Raw genomic sequence first — 21071 nt, 5'->3', positions numbered from 1 at the left:
ATGAGAAATCAGAATCTTTGGGGAAAAGTTCTACTGAAGGAGTCATGTACTCTAAAGAAGACGCAAAAAAGTCCATACCACCACAGAGTGCATTTATAAGGACACTTATGCCACAAATAGAGATTATCTTAGGTATCAAAGCAGATTAATTTAAAGAGATCATTCTAGCTTATTGAAAATAGCAATTCTCATTTTCTTGAGGTTTGTTCCATTTTGTATGTGATAACTGGAACTATGAACTAGTTCTCCTCTCCTTAAAATCAGAAAGGACAAGCCACAGAAAAATAATTTGTTCTGCCTGCCCACTGCACTTCTCTTCTCCCATCTACAACCTCCTCCACAAACCAAATTTCTCCTCTAAGCTTTCAAGTTTAAATAACATTGGACCACAACTCATGTCTGTCTATCGTGAGGAAACTTCACAACTGCAAAGGCCTAGGCTTGTTTCCAGGCCCACGGGCAAACATATGTTTTAGATTAAAAGGCATTTTAAATCTTGGCTTTATTTGCTCCCAAGAAGCCAGACTGTCCCTGTGCCTAAGCTGTTCCTTGGCTATCAAGCACCTTTGGAAACCGCATTAACTCTTTCAGCCTAGGTGGATTTTCTTTTGCACATTTAAAGAGTTTTATTAACAAGTATCCTTCCAACAACTGTATCTTCCACACCTGCAAAGTTAACCAACAGACCAGGGCCTTCGAAAGTTTTGCTTAATGAACCTATCATCAGCTAGAGATGAAATAAAATTTAAAATCCCCTTTACCCCACCAGTTCTCAAAGTTGGCTGCATATTAGAATGACCTGGTGGCCTTTTAAAAAATTACCAAGGCCTGGGTCCCACTCCTAGATTCTGATTTAATTGCTATGAGGTGTAGCCTGAGCTTTGGGAGTTTTAAAAGCTCCCCAGGTCAAAACCACCACTTGAGTGCACAACTCTTCACACTTTTCATATTTTATCATTCTTCCAAAAATGCATACATACAGAAAGGAGTAATCATCTATTCGAGTGTTTATGGAATCTAAGCAATCATTCCACCAGAACCTTACCAATCCAGGGGTTAAGGCCTCCAATGTCAGTCAATAGCCTTCCCTCTGGCCCTGAAAATAAACACTGGGAATGCTGCCTTTCAGGTCTAGTAGAGGCCCTGCCAATGCACTCAGTTTCATATCTAGTGAATACAGAAGGCTCAGGTGAGAAACAGAAAATCCTCAAAGTACGTTCTTTTAATAAAAGCTTTACTACCTAAACAAATAAACTAGATCCTATTAAGAAAAGTGGGTGTTCCAGACTTCATTTTTTTTTTTTTGAAAATACAAAAACTGTATTTTCCGGGATCATTCAAACTTGTATGAAAAGAAGAGGTATGATGTAAGAAAATATTTTCACAGCACCTCTGGATCCAAGTTGTCATAATTCCAAAGGGAGCAGAGAATGACTTGGAAAAAAGAACTTCATGATTAAAGATTATTTTCTCAATTGACATTTTACCTTCCCCAAGATTGAAACAGCACCTATTCCAAAAGCAAACTGGTTATGAACTATCACTACCACTTAGAACCTATTTTGCTTATCCATATCAATTCCAAATCTAGATTCAAAAGGCAGAATTCAAATGAGTACAGCATATAAAACTGGAATTTTAAAATAACGAGAAAAAAAATTTTTTGAAACCCCCAATATTAAATTAAGACTGTTTCTAAAACACACATGTAGATAATTATTAGGAGAAAATAAAAAGAGAAATGGTTTCCCTGTAGCCCAGTAATTCAATTCTTCTGTATCTTCCCCAGGGAAGATTTTTGAAAATAAGCCTGCAAAAGGCATTTACAAGGATGTTCAATGCAACACTGGTATGACAGTGAAAAACTCACAAAAAAAAGAAAAAGTAAGCCATTATACACATATCATGGAATATACACAAACATGAATGCATGTATATATATCTACCTATATATATATTTACCTATATATACATATATACATGCATGTGTGTATCCAAGACATAGTAGGTCTGCAGAACAGTATGTAAAGAATATCAGTCATGTAAAAAACAGTAAAACTGTATTTTTATAGGCAAGTACATATGTATACAAATACACATAAAAAGGTTTGGAAAAGCCACACTCCAAAATAATAGTAATTACCTCTAAGATTCAAGGTATTTGTGCTTAAGGGGGAGAGGGGAGTGTTGAGCTTTATCTGTAATATTTTATTTTTTTAATAATGAAAATGAATTCACATCTTCTGGATAGAATATATGAATTTGAAAAAGACGATGCCCAGAAACACTTCAATAAATCAAACATAATTATACCCACCTTGACTGTGACAGGTCCCAACAAAGCTTTAATGACACACATCCTCTTTCCTCAGTGGAAACAGCAGAAAGCAGTGGAGGGTTTAGAGCAGAAAATTCGGATCAAATTTGCATCCAGGTATAGTGGCCATTCAACTGCTCCACTCAACCAAAGGGAATTCTCAGTCTTCTTTTCCTGGGATAGATGTGTGCCCACTATTTAACTGTATATACACAAGGTGCTTACCTGCAACTTGAGAAATGGAGGTACTGGAAGGATGTCACTCAAAAGGGGTAGCGGGGAGACAATATTCATGCTTCCATGTGAAAGCCAGCAATGGACAAAAATCAACCCACCGCAAATTCAGCATCAGTATATTACATATGTATTGCCACTTGGCTCAATGAAGACAGAAATGCTTTTCCAAAATACTAGTAAAAAGGTGCTGCTCAAAATATTTATATGTAATAAAACCTGATGTTTCCTTTCTTACAAATATCTTCTTTGCCATAACTGTCTTTCAGACTTGTCATCATCCTTTAGAGCATGTCAGAAAAGTCCCAAAATGACAGGCTATTGGTAACATGTGGCTTCCAGATGTGATTTGTTTCTACTGTGACTATTTCACATAAAAATGCAGACTTCCACTTTATCTTCATCTAGTAACATTGGGTCTGTCTTTCTTCATTCCAACCACTGGCTGGAGAATTGTCCCCTGAGACAGGACAAGCACTCTGCACCATCCCAGCCTCCACCATACCCTACTGCTTCCTGAACCCTGAGGCTGAGAGGGCCAAGTACCCTGTTTTATTCTGCTTCTGCTGTTGTTTTTCTCATAGTAAAGAAAAAATAATACTGTACTTACGTCTCTACCAAAGGTGGGAAAACTAAGAGAGTGCCAAAAGTTTTGAGAATGAGAAACAGGGTGTTTTTCTATAAGAGTGAAGAATATTCCCACATGTCTAATCTGCAAACAAAGTAAGTTTCTGTTGAAAGAATAAAACTAAATATATTATGAAATTACTGGCCAATTCTCTCATTTACACTTATCTTCCTGTCCTTTGAAGGCATTTGAATTTGCTATGCCTTAAGTATTGATATGCCACCAGCTGGAAGATACAGAGGTAGGGAAAAAGCAAACACAAGAATTGGTTTTATAAATTATACATATATGAACCTACATGAATTAATTTTATACTTAAAAATCACCAGGTCATCAATTCTAAATATACTTCTTGAGTAGCAACTATATGTAACAGATACTGCATATTATGTGTTACAAGGATGGAAGATGAGTAAAACATAGTTCTCACCTTCTAGGAGCTTGCATTTAAGTGGGTAGGGATGGGGGGGAAGGATATATAAGTTACTCTACCAGAAAGGCAAATTAAGAGAAGATGGTAGGACATGTACAAACAAAGCCTGTGAGAGCTGGGAGGGAACAAGATGAGGAACAGATTCAGGGACGCAGTACCATGTGAGCTGGGCCTTTGGACAGTTTCCCCCACCACCAATCTTTTTTTTGAGATGGAGTCTTGCTCTGTCACCCAGGTTGGAGTGCAGTGGTGCAATCTTGGGTCACTGCCTCCTGGGTTCAAGTGATTCTCCTGGCTCAGCCTCCCGAGTAGCTGAAAATTTTTATATTTTTAGTAGAGATGGGGTTTCACCATGTTGTCCAGGCTGGTCTCAAACTCCTGACCTTGCATGATCCACCTGCCTCGGCCTCTCAAAGTGCTGGGATTACAGGCATGAGCCACTGTGCCTGGCTTTTTTTTTTTTTTTTTTTTTTTGAGATGAGGTCTCACACCCTGTTGCCCAGGCTGGACAGCAGTATCAGCTCACTGCAGCCGAGATTTTTGTTGCCCAGGCTGGTCTCTAATTCCTAGGCTCAAGTGATCTGCCTGCCTCAGCTTCCCAAAGTGCTAGGATTACAAGTGTGAACCACTGTGCCCAGCCGATAATGCTAATATCTAAAGGATGAGAAAAGCAAGGCAGAAACAATAGAAACCCCAGGGAATAAGTCACACAGTGTGGCTGCAGTGTAGTGCACATGTAGTAAGGACAGCTCAAGAGGAATCTGGAGAAGTAGCTGGGCTCATGTTACTGATAGACTTTAACGCCAAGTTGATGAATTTGTCCTTAAAAAGATTAGGAATGGAGCGCTACCGAGTGAAGCAGGTAAGATGCTCATCACTGGAGTGAAAGCAAATGGACTAGTTACATAAGAAATTACAAATTAAAGAAAACAAAATTATTAATACTTCTGTAAGCTATTTGCATAACAATACACAAATGATTTTCTCTACTTTGTGGAGAAAACTCCACTGCTCTTGTACAATCACTGAATCCAATACTCTGTTAATTTTCAAGCTTCTGTTATTCATGAGAATTACCCAACCAAGTAGTAAGTGTTTAAGAGGGATCCTAGGTGTATAGCTACCTTATACGTGAGAGTTTAAGGAAGTTGGTTTCAGAAGTAATCACATTGTTCCTGATAGTCATATCAGAATGTATTTCCAGGTCCACAGAGTTTAGTAAATACACACATGTCCACTTGCACACGACACAGAAAATAAAGGAGAATTCGCCATCCTAGAACTTATGAAGGTCTTCATAAAGGAGGTATTGTAGTTAAGAAAAAACAAAGTGACAGGTTATGGACCAGGAAACCCAAATTCTAGTCTTGTTTTGCCACTGAGTAACAGTGAGACTTTGAGCAAGTCACTTCCCTTCTTTCAGTCTCAGAAACCTCATCTGTAAAACAAGAAGGATCTCACCAGAACCAACTCTAAGGTCTAACCACTTCTCTAAATATCAAAGGTTTCAAGCTGGCAGTCCACAAGTCAGATGTGGCAGGCAGGCTGTGAGGGCCAAAGCACTCACAAACAAAAAGAACCTGATGCTGAAATACTGGAAGATCTCACATAAAAATCCAGATTTTTCACTTTTTCTTGAAAACCCAGGAAATCTGGCAATATGAGACCTATATCCCCACATGGCCACAATCTGCTATGGCTGAGCAGGTGCTGCCCCCGATTGACCTGACCTATCTAGTTGTCTAGTTTACCAGTCTCCACCCTCTGCCTTGCTTATCTGTTACCTGCCTGAGTCTGTGACCCTTGCCATACACATAGGAAACATTCCCTGTATTTACTCACTCTACAGATATATGAGCCATGCACTGAGCCAGATGCTGTAAAAGAAATAAGCATCAGACATATCTACTTGAGAAATACAAACTCACTGTCAGAAATAACAGATCTGAGAGTGGAATTTCAAGTTATGGCAGAAGATATTATTTCAATTTTTCAAATATGGTTAAGAGATGGATCTGTAGCCTAGATCAGTATTTTCAGGAAAAGGAGTACGAATATTTGGTAAAAAGTTCAAGCTTCTTAAGTAGAAGACACAAAGTCAAGCCTTTCCCTATACAGTAAACCATTAAGTCCACAGGCTCTTTGTAGGATCACAAATGCAAGGCACTGCTGGCAGGCAGAGGGCTGTACATGAATGCAGAAGCTCAGCCCCAGTCATAAAGATGCTCCTTGACTATTTCAAATGTGAAAGCAATGGACCTGAAAACTGAGAATGGATCAGTCACTGAGGTGCACATGCATATAAATATCCAGGTTCTGAGAACAGTGACCTAAGGTATTAACTCTCAGTCACGTGTGGACCAGGGGATCATCAGAGTCTCTGACCATTCTGGTTCTCTAAGACACATCATGGTTCTTTGCTTTGTCAGACTCCTATCATGCAGAATTTTCCAGGAAACAAGATGTGCCTTCGTCATCTCATTACTGTCATACTGTCTTGAGAGTTCACCGCTGTGCTGTGCTGGTCCTTAAGTGCTTGTCATCCTTTGAGTATGTCTATGAAATGATGCCATCGGTATTTTCCTTCATTGCTAGAAATCAGGCAAGTACAGGAAGCTGCAGAATGACTGAGTATATGCGAAATTCATAATTTATAACAGTAAACAAGAGCATGAATACCCATTAATAGAGACTCTGTAAGTTAAAATGATAGTAAAGACATAAAATATTCTGCAGCTGCAAAAGAGAATGAGTTGGAAAGCTACTCAGCAATAAAAAGGAATAAGCTATTGACACACATAACAACTTAAATGAATCTCAAGAAAATTAAGCTGAGTGAAAAAAGCCAAAATGCCAATCCCAAAAGGTTACATACTGTATGACTTCATATTTATAACATTCTTTAAATGACAAGATTATAAAAATGGAGACCAGATTAGTGGCTGCCAAGGGTTAGAGATGGTGGGGTTGGGGGACTAGGAGAAAGGTGGAGGGTGGTTACACCAACCTACATATATGAAAGAATTGTATACAAATATACCCGTACCATGTATTCCATGCCATGAAAAGAACAGAGATGCAGCTGAAACAATTTCTGAAATTTTTCAGTAAACCTCTTTATATTATGAAGGTACCTTTGGAAAACCAAAGAGGGAGGTGGGGGGGAGAGAAAATGTGAATATTTTATATATGATCTGAATGACCTCTAAAACATACTGGTAAAGAAAAATAAGGTAGTGTGTGTACAAAAACCAGGTAAAAACATTAATACTTAATGCTTATCCACACAATTTTTCTCAACACTGGTTGCCTCTACAGATGGAGTCGTGGGAGGCTGAGGGTTAAGATGGATGGGACACTTGAACCTCCTGAGTTTTATACCTTTATGAACGCATTATTTATTCACAAAGTTACTTTCTTCTTGAATATGTGAAAATCAAGGCAAATCAATGATTCTGTGCCCTCACCTATGTTTATACCTGTGGTCTGACAACTACTTTCTGTTACTACTCAACCCCCTCTAAGTACTAAATTACCTTTTACACCTGAGCCTCTCAAGCCTCCATACTAGTTCTGAAAATCAATGTCACTGGTTACCTGAAAATGCTTCTGAATAATTACTCTTTCAACACACTGTACTATTACATATGACATAGCTCAGTCTATGATAGCTGACTATAAAACGTGACAACTATCTTCAAGCCAGCTGGATATTTTGAATTTCAAAAAGAACACGAGAACAAGTCAAAAAGTAACGATGATGATGACTACTGATTTTTGAGCTTTTACTATGTGCTCAGTACTGTGCCAAGTAGCTTACATGCATTATCTCAATGTTTAATCGGTGTGTTTTGTTATTTTCATTTTATAGGCAGGAAACTGAAGCTCAGATAGGTTAAAATATTTCAGCCAGGCACGGTGGCTCACGCCTATAATCCCAGCACTTTGGGAGGCTGAGATAGGCGATCACTTGCTCCCAGGAGTTCAAGACCACCTGTGAAACATGGCAACAACCAATCTCTTAAAAAAAAAAAAAAAAAAAAAAAAAAAAGGCTGGGTGTGGTGGTGCACACTTGTAGTCCCAGCTACCTGGGAGGCTGAGATGGGAGAATCACCTGAGCCCAGGAAGTTGAGGCTGCAGTGAGCTATATCGCGTCACTGCACTCCAGCCTGAGTAACAGAGTGAGACCTTGTCTCCAAAAAAAAAAAAAAAAAAAAAAAAGTTGCTTAAGGTCATACAGCTTCTAGAAGAACCTGAACTTGTATTAGGGTCTGTGAATACTAAAAATGAGAAATCATTCTCCTTCTATGGCTTAGCAAAACTTATCTCAGCTGAGAATCTGTTGCTTTTATAATCCTAGTAATTAAGCCAGGCTCTAGACATCTTTACCAAAATATCTGCAATTTGCACAGTTAGCAGGATAAAATACTTAACACAAAAACTGAGGGGCCTACAAAATAAGAAAACCTCAGTTGAGATTCTTAGTCAATCTAATAAAAAATGTAATAGTCGATCTCTAGATGAGATGGCACCTACTTTGGTTTGCTCAATGATCAAAACTCTTTCACGAGGAAAATAAATCCAACCAGAAAATTTAAGATTTTATCTTTGTCAATAAACTTCTGGATTTAACACTGATAACTGAATCAAACTCAAACTTCTAGAAAATTATATGAATCAACTGTCAATAGACTACTTGTGTATTATTATTAATGGCTTCTGATTCTGTAATCAGTCCCTGAATATTTCAAATACGGCACTTAACTCTAAATATTCTCAAACAGAAAAATTTCTGGGTCTCATCTACTGAATTCCTCACACAGGAAGTTTACAAGTAAAGTTGGATCACTTAAGTGAGAGATTTCACTTTCAGTTTAAAATGTCTGAAATCATCCTTTACAGAACTGACAAAAAAAAAAAAAAAGCTGAAATACCCACCAAGGTATCAGAAACCTTTCCCAACATAAGATTATTTTAAGTAACATGACACCACAAAAGATTTAAAATAAAACTCATATGATTAAAACCAGCAACTTTCTAAGAGAAGACAATATTAATAAAATTAAAATAAAATGCTAGCAAATAATGGAATCCAAAATTAGTCCTCTGCATTTCCAGGACACCTCTTAACAAACTTAAAATATTTGTATTATCAAGGCATTTTCTACCCACACCAAATTTCTTCTTCAAGATACCTTGGGCTTCCTATACGATACTGCTTCTAATAGTAATGTAAGTGCAAGAATTTTGTTAAGTCCCACATTGGACTAGCAAAATCAATTATCAGCTGGCTGTCTCTATTACTCTTTTTGGTGCCAAATCTTTTTTCATTAATCTCCTTGCATGAAGGTTGTTATACCCATTTTCTAAAGTAGGAGCACTCTATGTTCATTCTCTAAGGTCACGTAATCTATATCTTCTGAAAACTGGCAGAGGCCGTTTCTGACTATGTTAACTCTTCCCCAGCTTCCCACCCTGCCCTGGTATAAGAGCACAGACATAAAGCCATGGCTGTAAGGTGAAAACACACATATGCAAAATTACCCATGATTCCAAGTGACTCACGGATAATCACCACTCATTTCATTGGCATTCTAACTACTGTCAGTTAGAACATCACAAGGTTAAGGACAACTGAAATAAAGCATCCTGCAGAAGAACATATCGGCCTCCATTTCATCTGAACTAGAGAACACATTATGGAAGTTTTGTTTTTGATAATAGGCATTGGGTGGCTTTAGAAAGTAGTAAATGAGTCTTTGTACAAACAATAATTCTATTTGGCTATTTTTGCGACGTATCTTCACTCAACATAATAAAGGCTGCTGAGAAAGGTCAGTACATAGAAATGTATTGTAGGCCAATAAGCAATGAAAATAGCTTATTAAATACTACAAACAGCAGAAGTTATTTAATGTAGCAATTTATACATTCAATATTGACTTAATGAACTTAAAGTCACTTGCTTAAAAATTCAGATTTTCAGGGAAGATAAAAGTACAGAAAGTTGTTAGAATTTCCATTAAATTAGGGGTATTCAGTACTATAATATCAATTTGTTGAACCCAAAGTGATACTATTCAAATGCTAGTAACTATTAGCTCTATTCATACAGTCTTTAATGTAGGTCATAAAAGTAAAGGATTTTCATCTGTGGCCTGAAAGAGACTATTTCAAAATATTGAAGTCTTCAGTGAACACATTTACAAATTACTGAGTTGGATTACAAAATGCAAATGATGCTTGAGGAAGAAGGCTCTCTCATCTTCTTTCATGCTAAAAGATGACTTTTTTCTTTGCAGGATGAAAAAGGGAAGAGTCCCTTTTCTGTGTTTACATAGAAATAATATTTGGGTTTTATCTCTGTATGTTTCTGGGTTCCACCTGGTATTAACCACAAGAGAGGAAATTCTGTGCAGAAGGCCATGCTTTCCAGTAATGAACAATCTGGCAAGAACCTGAAAACCTGACAGGCTTAAAGGTTACATGCCAGAGTGCTCTGCATCTTTATACTCTTTCCCTGCAATCTTCATTTAAAAATCCACAATTCAAGTTCAAATGAAGGCAACAAGCTTGAGTTCCACAGAATACATCAGTTCTGTCTACCAGGATTCAAAGCCAGATCAGGAAAAAATAAAAACCTAACAGCATAAAGGCAGAAAGTGAAAAGAAGAAGGAAGCAAAGAAGAGAGGGAAGAACAGAGAGAGGATCAAAAAAAATTTTTAAATAAAGCATCATGTTACAGAATGGATATGCTCCAGGGAACTGATGAATATTTGAACTTGGTTTATCAGTCTTCAAGACACAAAGATAGAGAAATCAGCTATAAAACAAAGATGAGTGTTTTGAACATCATTTGAACCCTGTGTTTTACAACATGTGCTACGGAATCATTGAGCCATATAATATTCAATGAAAAAAAGGTTTTGGGATGTTCAGCTAGCATTTAATTAGGACATACCATATTTAAAAAGCAATTAAAAATAAAATTAAGAAAACAAGAGAAAAGGGCCCATGCTGTATAGCCCATGAATCTCATCGGCTTTATCATGAAAGTTTATTGTTTTTAATCCTAGTACAATCAGCTACCAGTTACATACAGTAAAAAACAGAAACAGCCACAAAGCAATGATGATAGAGATAGTCTGTGACATTGTACAGTGGAGGAAATATTCTCTGTTGGAATCCTCCAGCAGACCCCCGCCTGGCTTCAGCAGTTAAGCTATCACTCCCTCCCTCCCCAAAACAGTTAAAAGAAAAATTAACGTCTTGCTTGGGTACAGCAAGATTCTAATACCTCTTGGGGACACTGGAGAACTTTAAAAAAAACTAAAGCAGTAGAAACAAAACAAGAACTGAAACGTGGAAGCAAGGTGACACACAAAGAAGCTCCGTGAGGCCTTGGCTTCAGACCACCTCAAAGCGAACCACCTGGAAAGAAAAGAAAAGGCTGTCACACCTGGAAAGAACAGGCAAAAAGTTCAGTAGCCCTTAGTATAACATCATTTCAGTCCTTCCCAAATCTATAGAATTCAAGTTTTTCTCAAGGTTTTTATTTTTATAAGTGAGCCAGCTTGCAGAAAATGGCTTCCTTTTCTAATAGTATTGTAAATGTTAACAACTAGTACATACTTACTCTTTCAGAACTATAAAATAACGCAAGAAGAGAGCATTTTTAGCAAAATATGCTGTCTTCTTTATCTCAAACCCTTTGAAGCAACCACACAGTAGGCTATTTATATGACTGTGTACTCTTACCTTAGAGGAATAATGACTCCGTTCAAAAACTAAGTCTCATATATATTTGGTTCGATTGAGGGCTTTTTCAGCCAGGTGACCACTTTCATCTGTGATCTTCTCCCAATCAGTCTGTCCGACCACAAAACCTATGGCCCTTTTCCTATCTGCATCCTTCTTCTCTTCCAGGTCTGCCCATCTGACCTAAAAAGAACATAGCATTAGGCTGAGCTTTAGGAAAAATAAATATGCAAAGAGCCCCCTCCCTCTCTGGACAGTCTAAGGGGTAGAATGACTCATTTGAAACCGCAAGTTTAAAAAATTAAAAACTAACCCAGGAAAACTGGGAAAAGCCATATATTTTAAGTCACAGAGAGAAAACTCTCTGGACAATCCAAGTCCTAACCATTCCAGCTCCTGAACAGTTCAGCTCAATCCTGTCCTCTCTTTCTCCTCTGCCATTCCTTTTTATTTAATAATTCACTGACCTCATTTTTTTTTCACCTGAAAGCAAAGCACTAATCTCTACCTAGTCTTCCTGTCTGTACTCACCCCCTCCAGATTCATGCTGCCAGAGTGATCTTCCTAAAACACACAGTTGTGATTCATTTGCTTTAACTCCTTCCCCTACCTACCAGGCAAAGTCCAAGAACTCAGGTCCCTCTTGATCTGGCCCCAACTACACTTTCCTGCAACATCTCTGGCCAGTGCCTATGGCATTTTATACAAACAATACAGACTTCCTTCTAGCACTCAGAGCGCATCGCACCATTTCATGTCTCTATAACTCTGCATATATGTACTAGTCATTCTTCCTGAAATGTCTTTTCCCTAACCTTATCCACTTGGCATGAGTCTAGTCATCCTTCCCTGACTTACCCCTTTTTCCTTTGCCAATCAAATAATCACTGCTTTCCACAGTTAACTTCCGGATTTTGATATGTCTGCTTTTGAACTTCCACACCATACTATAATTATCCACTTATAGATCTGTCTTCCCTAACAGACTATCAACACCCTAGATCAATAACTGAATTTTATTTATCTCTACACAAAAATATTTCTTGAAATTTAATCTTAGAGAAAACAGTAAGCTGGTATTATTACTTTCATTCATGAGATAAAGAGACCAAGAAACAGACTCAACTGATATAATTCATGGCAAGATTACAACTACAAATACATGGATCAGGGATATTTCCTATTGGTATTCTGATTTTTTATATATATATATTCTTACATATTATGCTTTTTAAAAATTTTTGTAATTTTTTTTTTTTTTTTTAGAGTCAGAGTCTCACTATGTTGCCCAGGCTGGTCTCAAACTGCTGGGCTCAAGCAATCCTCCTGCCTTGGCCGCCCAAAGTGCTAGGATTACAAGCATGAGCCACCATGCCCAGCCAACATATTATGTTAATATGTTTTTAAAAGTATATGGAGATATACATATTCTGTAAAAGTTCAGATTCTTAAAAAGAAACTATGAATCTGTTGCTTGCACTACACAGTATCAAAGACTGCAGAGAATGTATTTTAAACATGGCTTGTGATTTATTATCTGTGACAAGGAGAGAGAACCAGAGCATGGAAACACCATGCTCTTTACACTGAACCTGGGAATGCATTATTGCTCTAATGTACACTAATTACCATTTGCATGACTAGCAATGAAATAACTAGGCTTCTAACAGTATCACCTGGTCAAAGGGAGGAGCCAAAGTAATAGCAGTGGGAAGAAACTGGTAACATCTGACTTTCCAGAAAGTAGGTTTTTAGTGTATAGAAAACCTATGGCTCAATGTCTTTCATGGGCTTTAGTAAGAAGCCTAATAAATAATGTGGGCTTCAATACAGAAAAATCTTTGGGCATTCTGCTCATCAATGCTGAAGTACCTATTTTGATTAATTCATATATACAGCCAGGCACAGTGGCTTACACCTGTAATTCCAGCACTTTGGGAGGCCGAGGCTGGCAGATCACTTCAGCCTAGGTGTTCAAGACCAGCCTGGGCAACAAGGCGAAACCGTGTCTCTACTAAAAATACAAAAATTAGCTGGGCATGGTGTGTGGTGGGTGCCTGAAATCCTAGCTACTAGGGAGGATGAGGTGGGAGAATTGCTTGAGCCTGGGAGGCAGAAGTGGCAGTGAGCCAAGATCACACCACTGTACTCCAGCCTGGGTGACAGAGAGACCCTACCTCAATAATAATTAATTAATTAAATTTAATTCATATATATTCTCTCAGCTCCACCTGGATCAAGGATACACATTTTAGCGAAAGATCATTATGAACTAAGTCTTGGGCATTTATGTGAAAACACACTACTGTGCTCAGGATGCCGTGGGAATGGATTTAAATTTGCTGTGGGCTGGTTACTTTTTCTTTGTTCAGTGGCCACAGTTTGCCCCTTATATGGTAAGGCTCATTGAATAAAGAAAAAGTAAACAGCCCACAGCAAATTTAAATCCATTCCCACGGCATCCTCAGCACATAGTTAAATATACTGATCAACCTCAGCACACAGTTAAATATACTGATCAATCTCACCTTGCTACTTTTAAATCTACAGTTTAAATTCTAAGTTTTAAACTCAGATAAAATAAAGAATATAGGATTAGAAGAAAAAATGTGTAGGTGTTTTTGAAATGAGTAGTATGTTTGCGAATAAATGCTCAAGATTTTAACATTGGAATTAGGCCAGGCACAGTGGCTCACGCCTGTAATCCCAGCACTTTGGGAGGCTGCAGCAGACAGATCACCTGAGGTCAGGAGTTTGAGACCAGCCTGGCCAACATGGCGAAACCCCGTCTCTACTAAAAATACAAACAAAATTAGCCGGACGTGGTGGTGGGTGCCTGTAATCCCAGCTACTCAGGAGGCTGAGGCATGAGAATGGCTTGAACCTGGGAGGCAGAGGTTGCAGTGAGCCAAAATCACCACTGCACTCCAGGCTGGGCAACAGAGTGAGACTCTGTCTCAAAAATAAAAAACAAAAAAACAAAAAACAAATGAAGTTGGAATTAAAATATTTTGGAAACTATTGTATTTTGTTAATATCTCTAATTTATACCGATGCTATAGTAAAATTATTTATTTACATGTTGAATTCCTCCACTGGATGTCAGCTCCTTAAGAGGACTCATTCATAGACTTCGTACAAAGACATTCAACATATGGAATGAATAAATGATTACCGAACCACTAAACATACAAGGAGCAGAATAATGACTTTCAGCTTGAAATGGCTTCTTGAATATCAGTGTCCCTTTTAATTTTCCTAGAGGTACTTTTGAGACTTACGACATTTTTGCTGTTGTTTTTTCCTGTAAAAATAAAATTGTTATAATACAGAAAAATCTTAACTAGCCCTCAAAGGTTTGAGGTACTTATATTTCATCCACTGTCACAATAAGTATTTCTAAAATATACAAATTCAGCAAACAAACAAGGGAAAGGTTCACCTTCCATAGTCATCAAAGAAATACAAATTAAAGTCCAAGTAAGCTACCATTTTATACCCAAGGAAGCAAATATTTTAAAAGTAAATTATATTTTAAAGCCTAGCAATTTAGGCAAAATTCTAATATAACCAACTCTACAGAACCACCTTTTTGTTATAGAGGAAGTTAATCCCAAGAACCCATCTGATATCTGTAACAAGCTGAATCACAGAAACAAAGAAACCCAAGAAGGAATGAGTAATGTACAGCATTCTGTATTCTTTGCTACCTGTAGGATCTCCGTGTGCTCTAATGTTGGTTTTGGTGAGTGGTTCAAGAGTTAAAAACTATCTGAAGTCAAGGTATAAGGCAGGGGAGGAGAGTTAAAGAAGAGCAACTTTAAAGAACTAGAATGTGCACCACTCAGTTCTCTTTGGTCACCCAACCTAATAAAATAAACTGCATGGGATTACATACTCCTCAGTGAAGACAGTGATAGTTACCTGAGTAAAAACAGAGAAAATATTTCTCATTTTAGATTACTAATTGTTACCAGAACTACACTTTATTATTTGCAAGGAAGGGCCACTTCTGCCTCTGTTGGCTCCAGCCTTAAAACTGGAGTAAGAGGTATCACTATAAGCAGTCCTTTGGTGAGGCTGGGTGCAAATGGCAGTGGGCTCTCCCTTACCCATCCTTTGAAGCTACACAGACAAGGGCAGGCTTTGGAGTATCTGCAGTATTTTAAAAAGCTTTGAAACCTGGATTCTTTGTAATGGTGCCCATTACTAAGTACACTAAGCACATTAAGGCACTGAGAAAATTCGTTAAGAAAGAAATACAAAGAAATGATGCATAAAGATAAATGATGCACAACCTCATTCTTAGTAAATAAATGAAAAATGAGATACTATTTTTTTCACCTATCAGATTGTCAAAAGTTAAAGAGTTTGATAACAGCACTGCTGTAGAAAAACAGGCAATTATTTGCATGTAAGCGTGTAAAGAGAGACATACACACCACAACCTTCACATCTGTACTGGCAATAAATGGAAACACTGTAAGCATCCATCAGTAAAGACATTATGGTTTGGATGTTTGTCCCCTTCAAATCTCATGTTGAATTGTAATCCCCGATACTGAAGGTGTTTGGGTCATGGAGGAGGATCCCTCATGAATGTCTTGGTGCCCTCCTGACGGTAATGAGCGAGTTCACACTCTGAGTTCATGTGAGATCTGGTTGTTAAAAGGAGTTGGGACCCCCTCCCCTTGGTTCCTCTCTCGCCACGTCACATGCTGGCTCCCCCCTTGTCTTCCACCATAATTGAAGACTTTCTGAGGCCTCACCAGGAGCTGATGCTAGCACCATGCTTCTTGTACAGCCTGCAGGACAGTGAGCCAAAATAAACCTTTTATCTTCATGAATTACCCAATCTCACGTATTCCTTTATAGCAACGCAAACGGACTAACACAAAGGGACTAGTTAAATAACTGATTGTACAACCAAACAATGGGACACCAAGTAGCCCTTTAAAAAGAATGGTAGTTCTGTATATGCTTATATAGAAAGATCAAGATGGATTAGCTGAAAAAGACTTCTACACAACAGTATATATAATACGATCCCTTTGCTTTATTTTGTTTTAAAGGATATACACATCTATCACTATCGAATTCAACATTTATGTAAAGACCTATCTAATGTCCTAGCTTCATTTATCTATTCCCTTTCACAGCAAAACTTCAAAAAGTTGCCTATATATGCTGTACTGTACTTCATCATTTCTTATTCATTCTTTAATCTGCTCCAAACTGGTTTCTGCTGCCTCATCACTGTAGACTGATGACAAACTACAATCATCAGTGACCTCCATGTTGCCAACATCTAGCAGCCATTTATCTGTTCCAAACTTACTTGTCTTTTCTGCATCATTTAAAAACTGACTATACTCTTTCCTTCTTGAAACACCTCTATCTGAACTAAATTTTGGAGGTCTGGCATCCTATTACCTTTTCCATTTATACTTTTTCCTTGGGCAAGATCATTCAGTCCCATGGTTTTAAATACCATTTCCTGAAATTTGTTAGTTCAGTCTGATCTCTCTGGTGAGTTTTATACTAACAAATCCAACAGTCATTTTGACATTTTCACTTATATTTCTAACTTAATTAGAAGAAAAATTAGAATTTCTCTCACAGAACTTAAATTATTTCTCTCAGTTCCAAAAATTATGACCTATGACTCCCCCAGTTTTCTCTCTCACTAAATGGTACTACACACATGCAGTGCTCATGGCCAGAGTACCAAGGGGTCACCCTTGATCTACCTTTGGACCCTCCACATCCCATCCATTAAGAAGTTCCACAGGTTCTCTTCAATACCCTACTCTGTACCTGGCTTTTTTTGCCCCATGACAAAATAGCACAAGTGACTGGCCACTCCCAATGCCTTTAAGGTTGACAACGTGCTAGCCATGTGAGGTTCTGTTCTCCAATTTTTTAAGTTACTTGTACATTTTGATGAGATAATTTATAAGGTATGACTCCTTCTTGGGATACATGACATAGCGTAAACTAAATCATTCTAAAAATAGCATCCATGTGATCATCTGCCTGTAACTTCCTAAAACCAGATGCCTAAATGGGCCCTTCATTTGTTGGCAGTTATTGACAAAGTCTCTTACCCTCTTCTTCCCAGGCTCAGAAGCACGAGTATCATAATCATCGGGGAGCTGAAGATAATCCTCCATTCTGCTGGCAATGGCCTCCCAGTCACGTTTCCTTTTAGTACCAGTCCTCAAGCCATCCAACTTGTCTGAGGGACAAACACAGAGCCGTAGCATTAAGGAAGAGTGTGAGTTTGCACACGACACACACACAGGGGAAAAGAAGGCTGGAACGCTTTCAGAGGGCATATCCACATTTTTGAGTGCAGCATCACTTGCAGATCCAAACTATCTTCTTGGCTGAGATAATATCAAGTTCTGTGCAATTTCCATTGTTTGGTATTCACACTGGTAGCCATTATGTTTACGATGTTGGTTTAAGAACAAATATGGGCAAGGCAAGAAAAGGCACTTGGCTCCTGGCCTCCTTGTCCTCCCACCCACCACAGTTCTCATTTTCTGATGGCAAATGCAAAGTTGGGCTTTTCTAGACAGTGTCTTCCATTCTTTTTTTCTTTAACACAATATTAACATCACCCATTTCATCTGAAATCATGTTTGATACTGTGTCATATGAAAAGCAGGTTGTACCAAGAACTCAATGAGCCAAGCTAATGTTTAAGGTTTTAGATGAACATTTTTTTTTTTTTGATTTTGGTTGCTGTGAGTGCATTCACCATGAATTAATGTTCATGAAAAAGCTGACTATATGAGATCACCACTTTCTTTGCTTATACTATGAAGTTGACCATTCTGAGGCTAAGGGCTAGTCAGACAATTTTACCAGACCTGGTAATTCTTTCTGAACCCTGAATCTGAGAGGGCTAGGCTTTCCAACAACTCAAAAACTGTAATCAATTAATGAATAGGGATTGCGGATTCAGAAATTATGAGATATGAGTTTAGGTGTCTTAAAGAAGAACACGCAATGAAAATGTGTTGAGTCTTTTATTGGTTATTAATAATTGATTTTGAATACTACATGTAGGATATTATGAGTTATATACATTTTTTGCTACAATGAAGCACTAAACTTTTGAATCATCTGAAGTTATAGAAACACACTAGTATTAGGCAGGCCAATGAAGAAAAGCCTAAAAACTTCAGAAACACAGCATAACCACACTTCATTGAATTCCATAAAGAGTGTATATAATAAAAATCTTTCAGACACCACGTTGGAGAGAACTTGGTATGAAAAGTGCAATGAAAGCAGTGGCAGAAAGGGTGAGTTTACGTTTCAAATATAAAAGTTTTACACACAACGGTTACAAGCTTTAAAAACCAGTAAGATTTTGCATTCTTGGCAAAGTTTTTTGTTCCTAAGCCCCCTTCCCATAAAAGTGATTATTGAAAAATCAGTAAGGCGAACTGCAACAGTTTATAAAACTCACAAAAATTTTAATCATCTCATTTTGGCAAAATTTTAACATGTATGGATTCCACAGATCCAGTCTTCTAATTTCTGGAATCACATGGCTCTATCTACGTGTATATGACGGGCCGTATTATACATGATCTTAAAGAAGTGACCCCCTGACTGCACAGGGACACAGGTTATGGTATTAGAAAACCAACGAAGTCCCACAAACAATAAAACTGTTCTTGGTTCAACAGGGTACAGTATTACCAGAAGAGAAAGAAGCTCCAACACACTTATTAGATAAACCTCAAAGGATTTCCAAACTTAATACGATCAACTTTGACATTAACATACTTCAAAGTAAAAATTTCATATTTCAGTTCCAACAACAGAGCACAGCCAGGTAGCAATACAGAAGGGCAGTGTGAAAACTGCAAGAACTTTTCCTCATACACTGGGTATATATGACAGGAGTTACAGTTGCAACATGGAATTTCAGAAGAGCATGTATTTCTAGTCTGAGCACCCTTTTTGAAACGTTTAATTTGAAATTTTATTGTGCAAATATGTTTAAAGTTTCCTTCTTGGGCTGAAGAAAGGCTCACACCTCTTCCACATGGCATACTGGAAACCAAACACACAGATGGATGGCATAAGGTGAGGGGAAAGAAATCTGGGGTGTTAATTACAGAATAAAGACTGGTGTTCAATACATGCACACTAACGATTTTCAGAGATTTCAAAAGATGAAGTTTTAAGATGAAGATGAAGTTTTAAATCCAATATGGCAGGTCACAGAATTTTACCACATATTTGAAACAGTATGTATTATAGCACAACAGAAAAATTCCTTAGATACATCTATGTATTTTCTAAATGTAAATGGTATTTCTGAAAATCTGTTCAACGTAAACATACAAGATTATGCACCTATACAAATAATAATTATATTCCAACTCTGAAGAGATGAATCTGTCTGACATGTAGAAAACCAATATACAACTCAAGAGTAGAGACAAATGACACTGAGATGAGAAAAGCAAAAGTACTTTATATGAAGAAACCTAAATTAGGATGGTAACAGTCTCAAATATTCTAGCTTCACATTATGAGAAACTAAAATCATGTCACTGGAGTTTAAGTAACTTCAATGCTGAATCCCAGCACCTGATGTGGCAAGTAACAACCTGCCCTTGCATTATGATGCCTGTGTCCCAGCAGGGAAGAACCAGTCTGGTGGGACTGAAGGTGGGCCACAGGCAGCCTTCAACAACTCCATGCCAGAGGTAGCTCAGGCCTGTTCTGAACTGTTCTAAAAATCACATCACTTCCAATTTAACATTCAGGCACAGGCTGAACTGTGTACTAAACTTAATGAGCATAGACCAAGAATCTGCAATAAGCTCTAACCAGCTGCTTGAAAGACTATAGGTAAGTATGTTCTCACTGGCAGACTCATTTGTGAATCAAAATTCCTCTGTTTCAGATTCAACTGTTTTCGCTCAACATGTGACACTGCTAAAACTTAATACATTTCCACCCAGTATAATCATTTTCCAAGAGTAATTGGAGAATGTTGGTAAAGTACTCAGAAAAATAAATTGTACTTGGTAATCAAATTATATTAAATTTGTTATGATAAGGAAGGCAACATAAATAGGCTACAAGATCCGACACAAGATCCTCATGTTTTAGAGAAGAATCTTCTCAGTTGGCTCAATGGACCAACCTCAAAGTACTAAGCACTTTCAAGAATGCACACTAAATTTGCCTTCCTCTGTGGTGGGATTAGCTCTCAATACAGTGGTGCAAGATACAAGTCCTTATATACAACATCACTATCACTCTTGTTAAAAAATAAAAACCCGACTGCAAATATGTTAAAATTTATTTCCTAGATTTATTACCACATCTTCAGTGCCTTTCACTGAAATGGTTTGTTTTAAAAATCCATTTCTGAAATTCATTGTCTACTATTCTGTCTTTAAAACTGAAAATTTGTATAAAATGTTTTTTTCTGAGAAGCAAATGGTAGACGGGCCAGAATTTTTTCCAGAAATTCCAAGAAATACCAATATTAATATATATTCTTGAATAATTATCACAACTAAATTCCCTTTTCCTTTTAAAAACAGAAAGAAAAGTAAAAGATGGACTGGCTTGAGTTTAAAACAGCATTACCCCAGATCATGTATTACATGAGGCCTCTAGAGATTACAAGTTAATATTTATCACTTTTACATTCCC

General features: G+C 37.6%; 1 protein-coding gene across 2 annotated transcripts in view; it reads right to left on the bottom strand.

The window, feature by feature from the left end:
- Nucleotides 1-10629: 10629 nt before the first annotated feature.
- YLPM1 (YLP motif containing 1) overlaps nucleotides 10630-21071 on the bottom strand; it is a 72906-nt gene continuing 62464 nt past the window's right edge. The window contains exons 19-21 of one of the 2 annotated variants that reach the window (XM_003824170.4): nucleotides 17480-17610; nucleotides 11373-11555; nucleotides 10630-11045 (exon numbers count right to left, since the gene is read on the bottom strand). In XM_003824170.4, the coding sequence (XP_003824218.2) occupies nucleotides 11409-11555; nucleotides 17480-17610 (278 nt within the window). In that variant the 3' untranslated portion in view covers nucleotides 10630-11045; nucleotides 11373-11408. Of the gene's footprint in view, nucleotides 11046-11372; nucleotides 11556-17479; nucleotides 17611-18390; nucleotides 19449-21071 lie in introns of those variants that run through there. The other variant, XM_034937836.2, reaches the window with a different exon arrangement.

The sequence above is a fragment of the Pan paniscus genome, chromosome 15 (genome assembly GCF_029289425.2).
Source record: "Pan paniscus chromosome 15, NHGRI_mPanPan1-v2.0_pri, whole genome shotgun sequence".
Classification (NCBI taxonomy): domain Eukaryota; kingdom Metazoa; phylum Chordata; class Mammalia; order Primates; family Hominidae; genus Pan; species Pan paniscus.
Note: the sequence above shows the minus strand (reverse complement) of the source record. Positions and strands in the feature narration are given on the sequence as shown.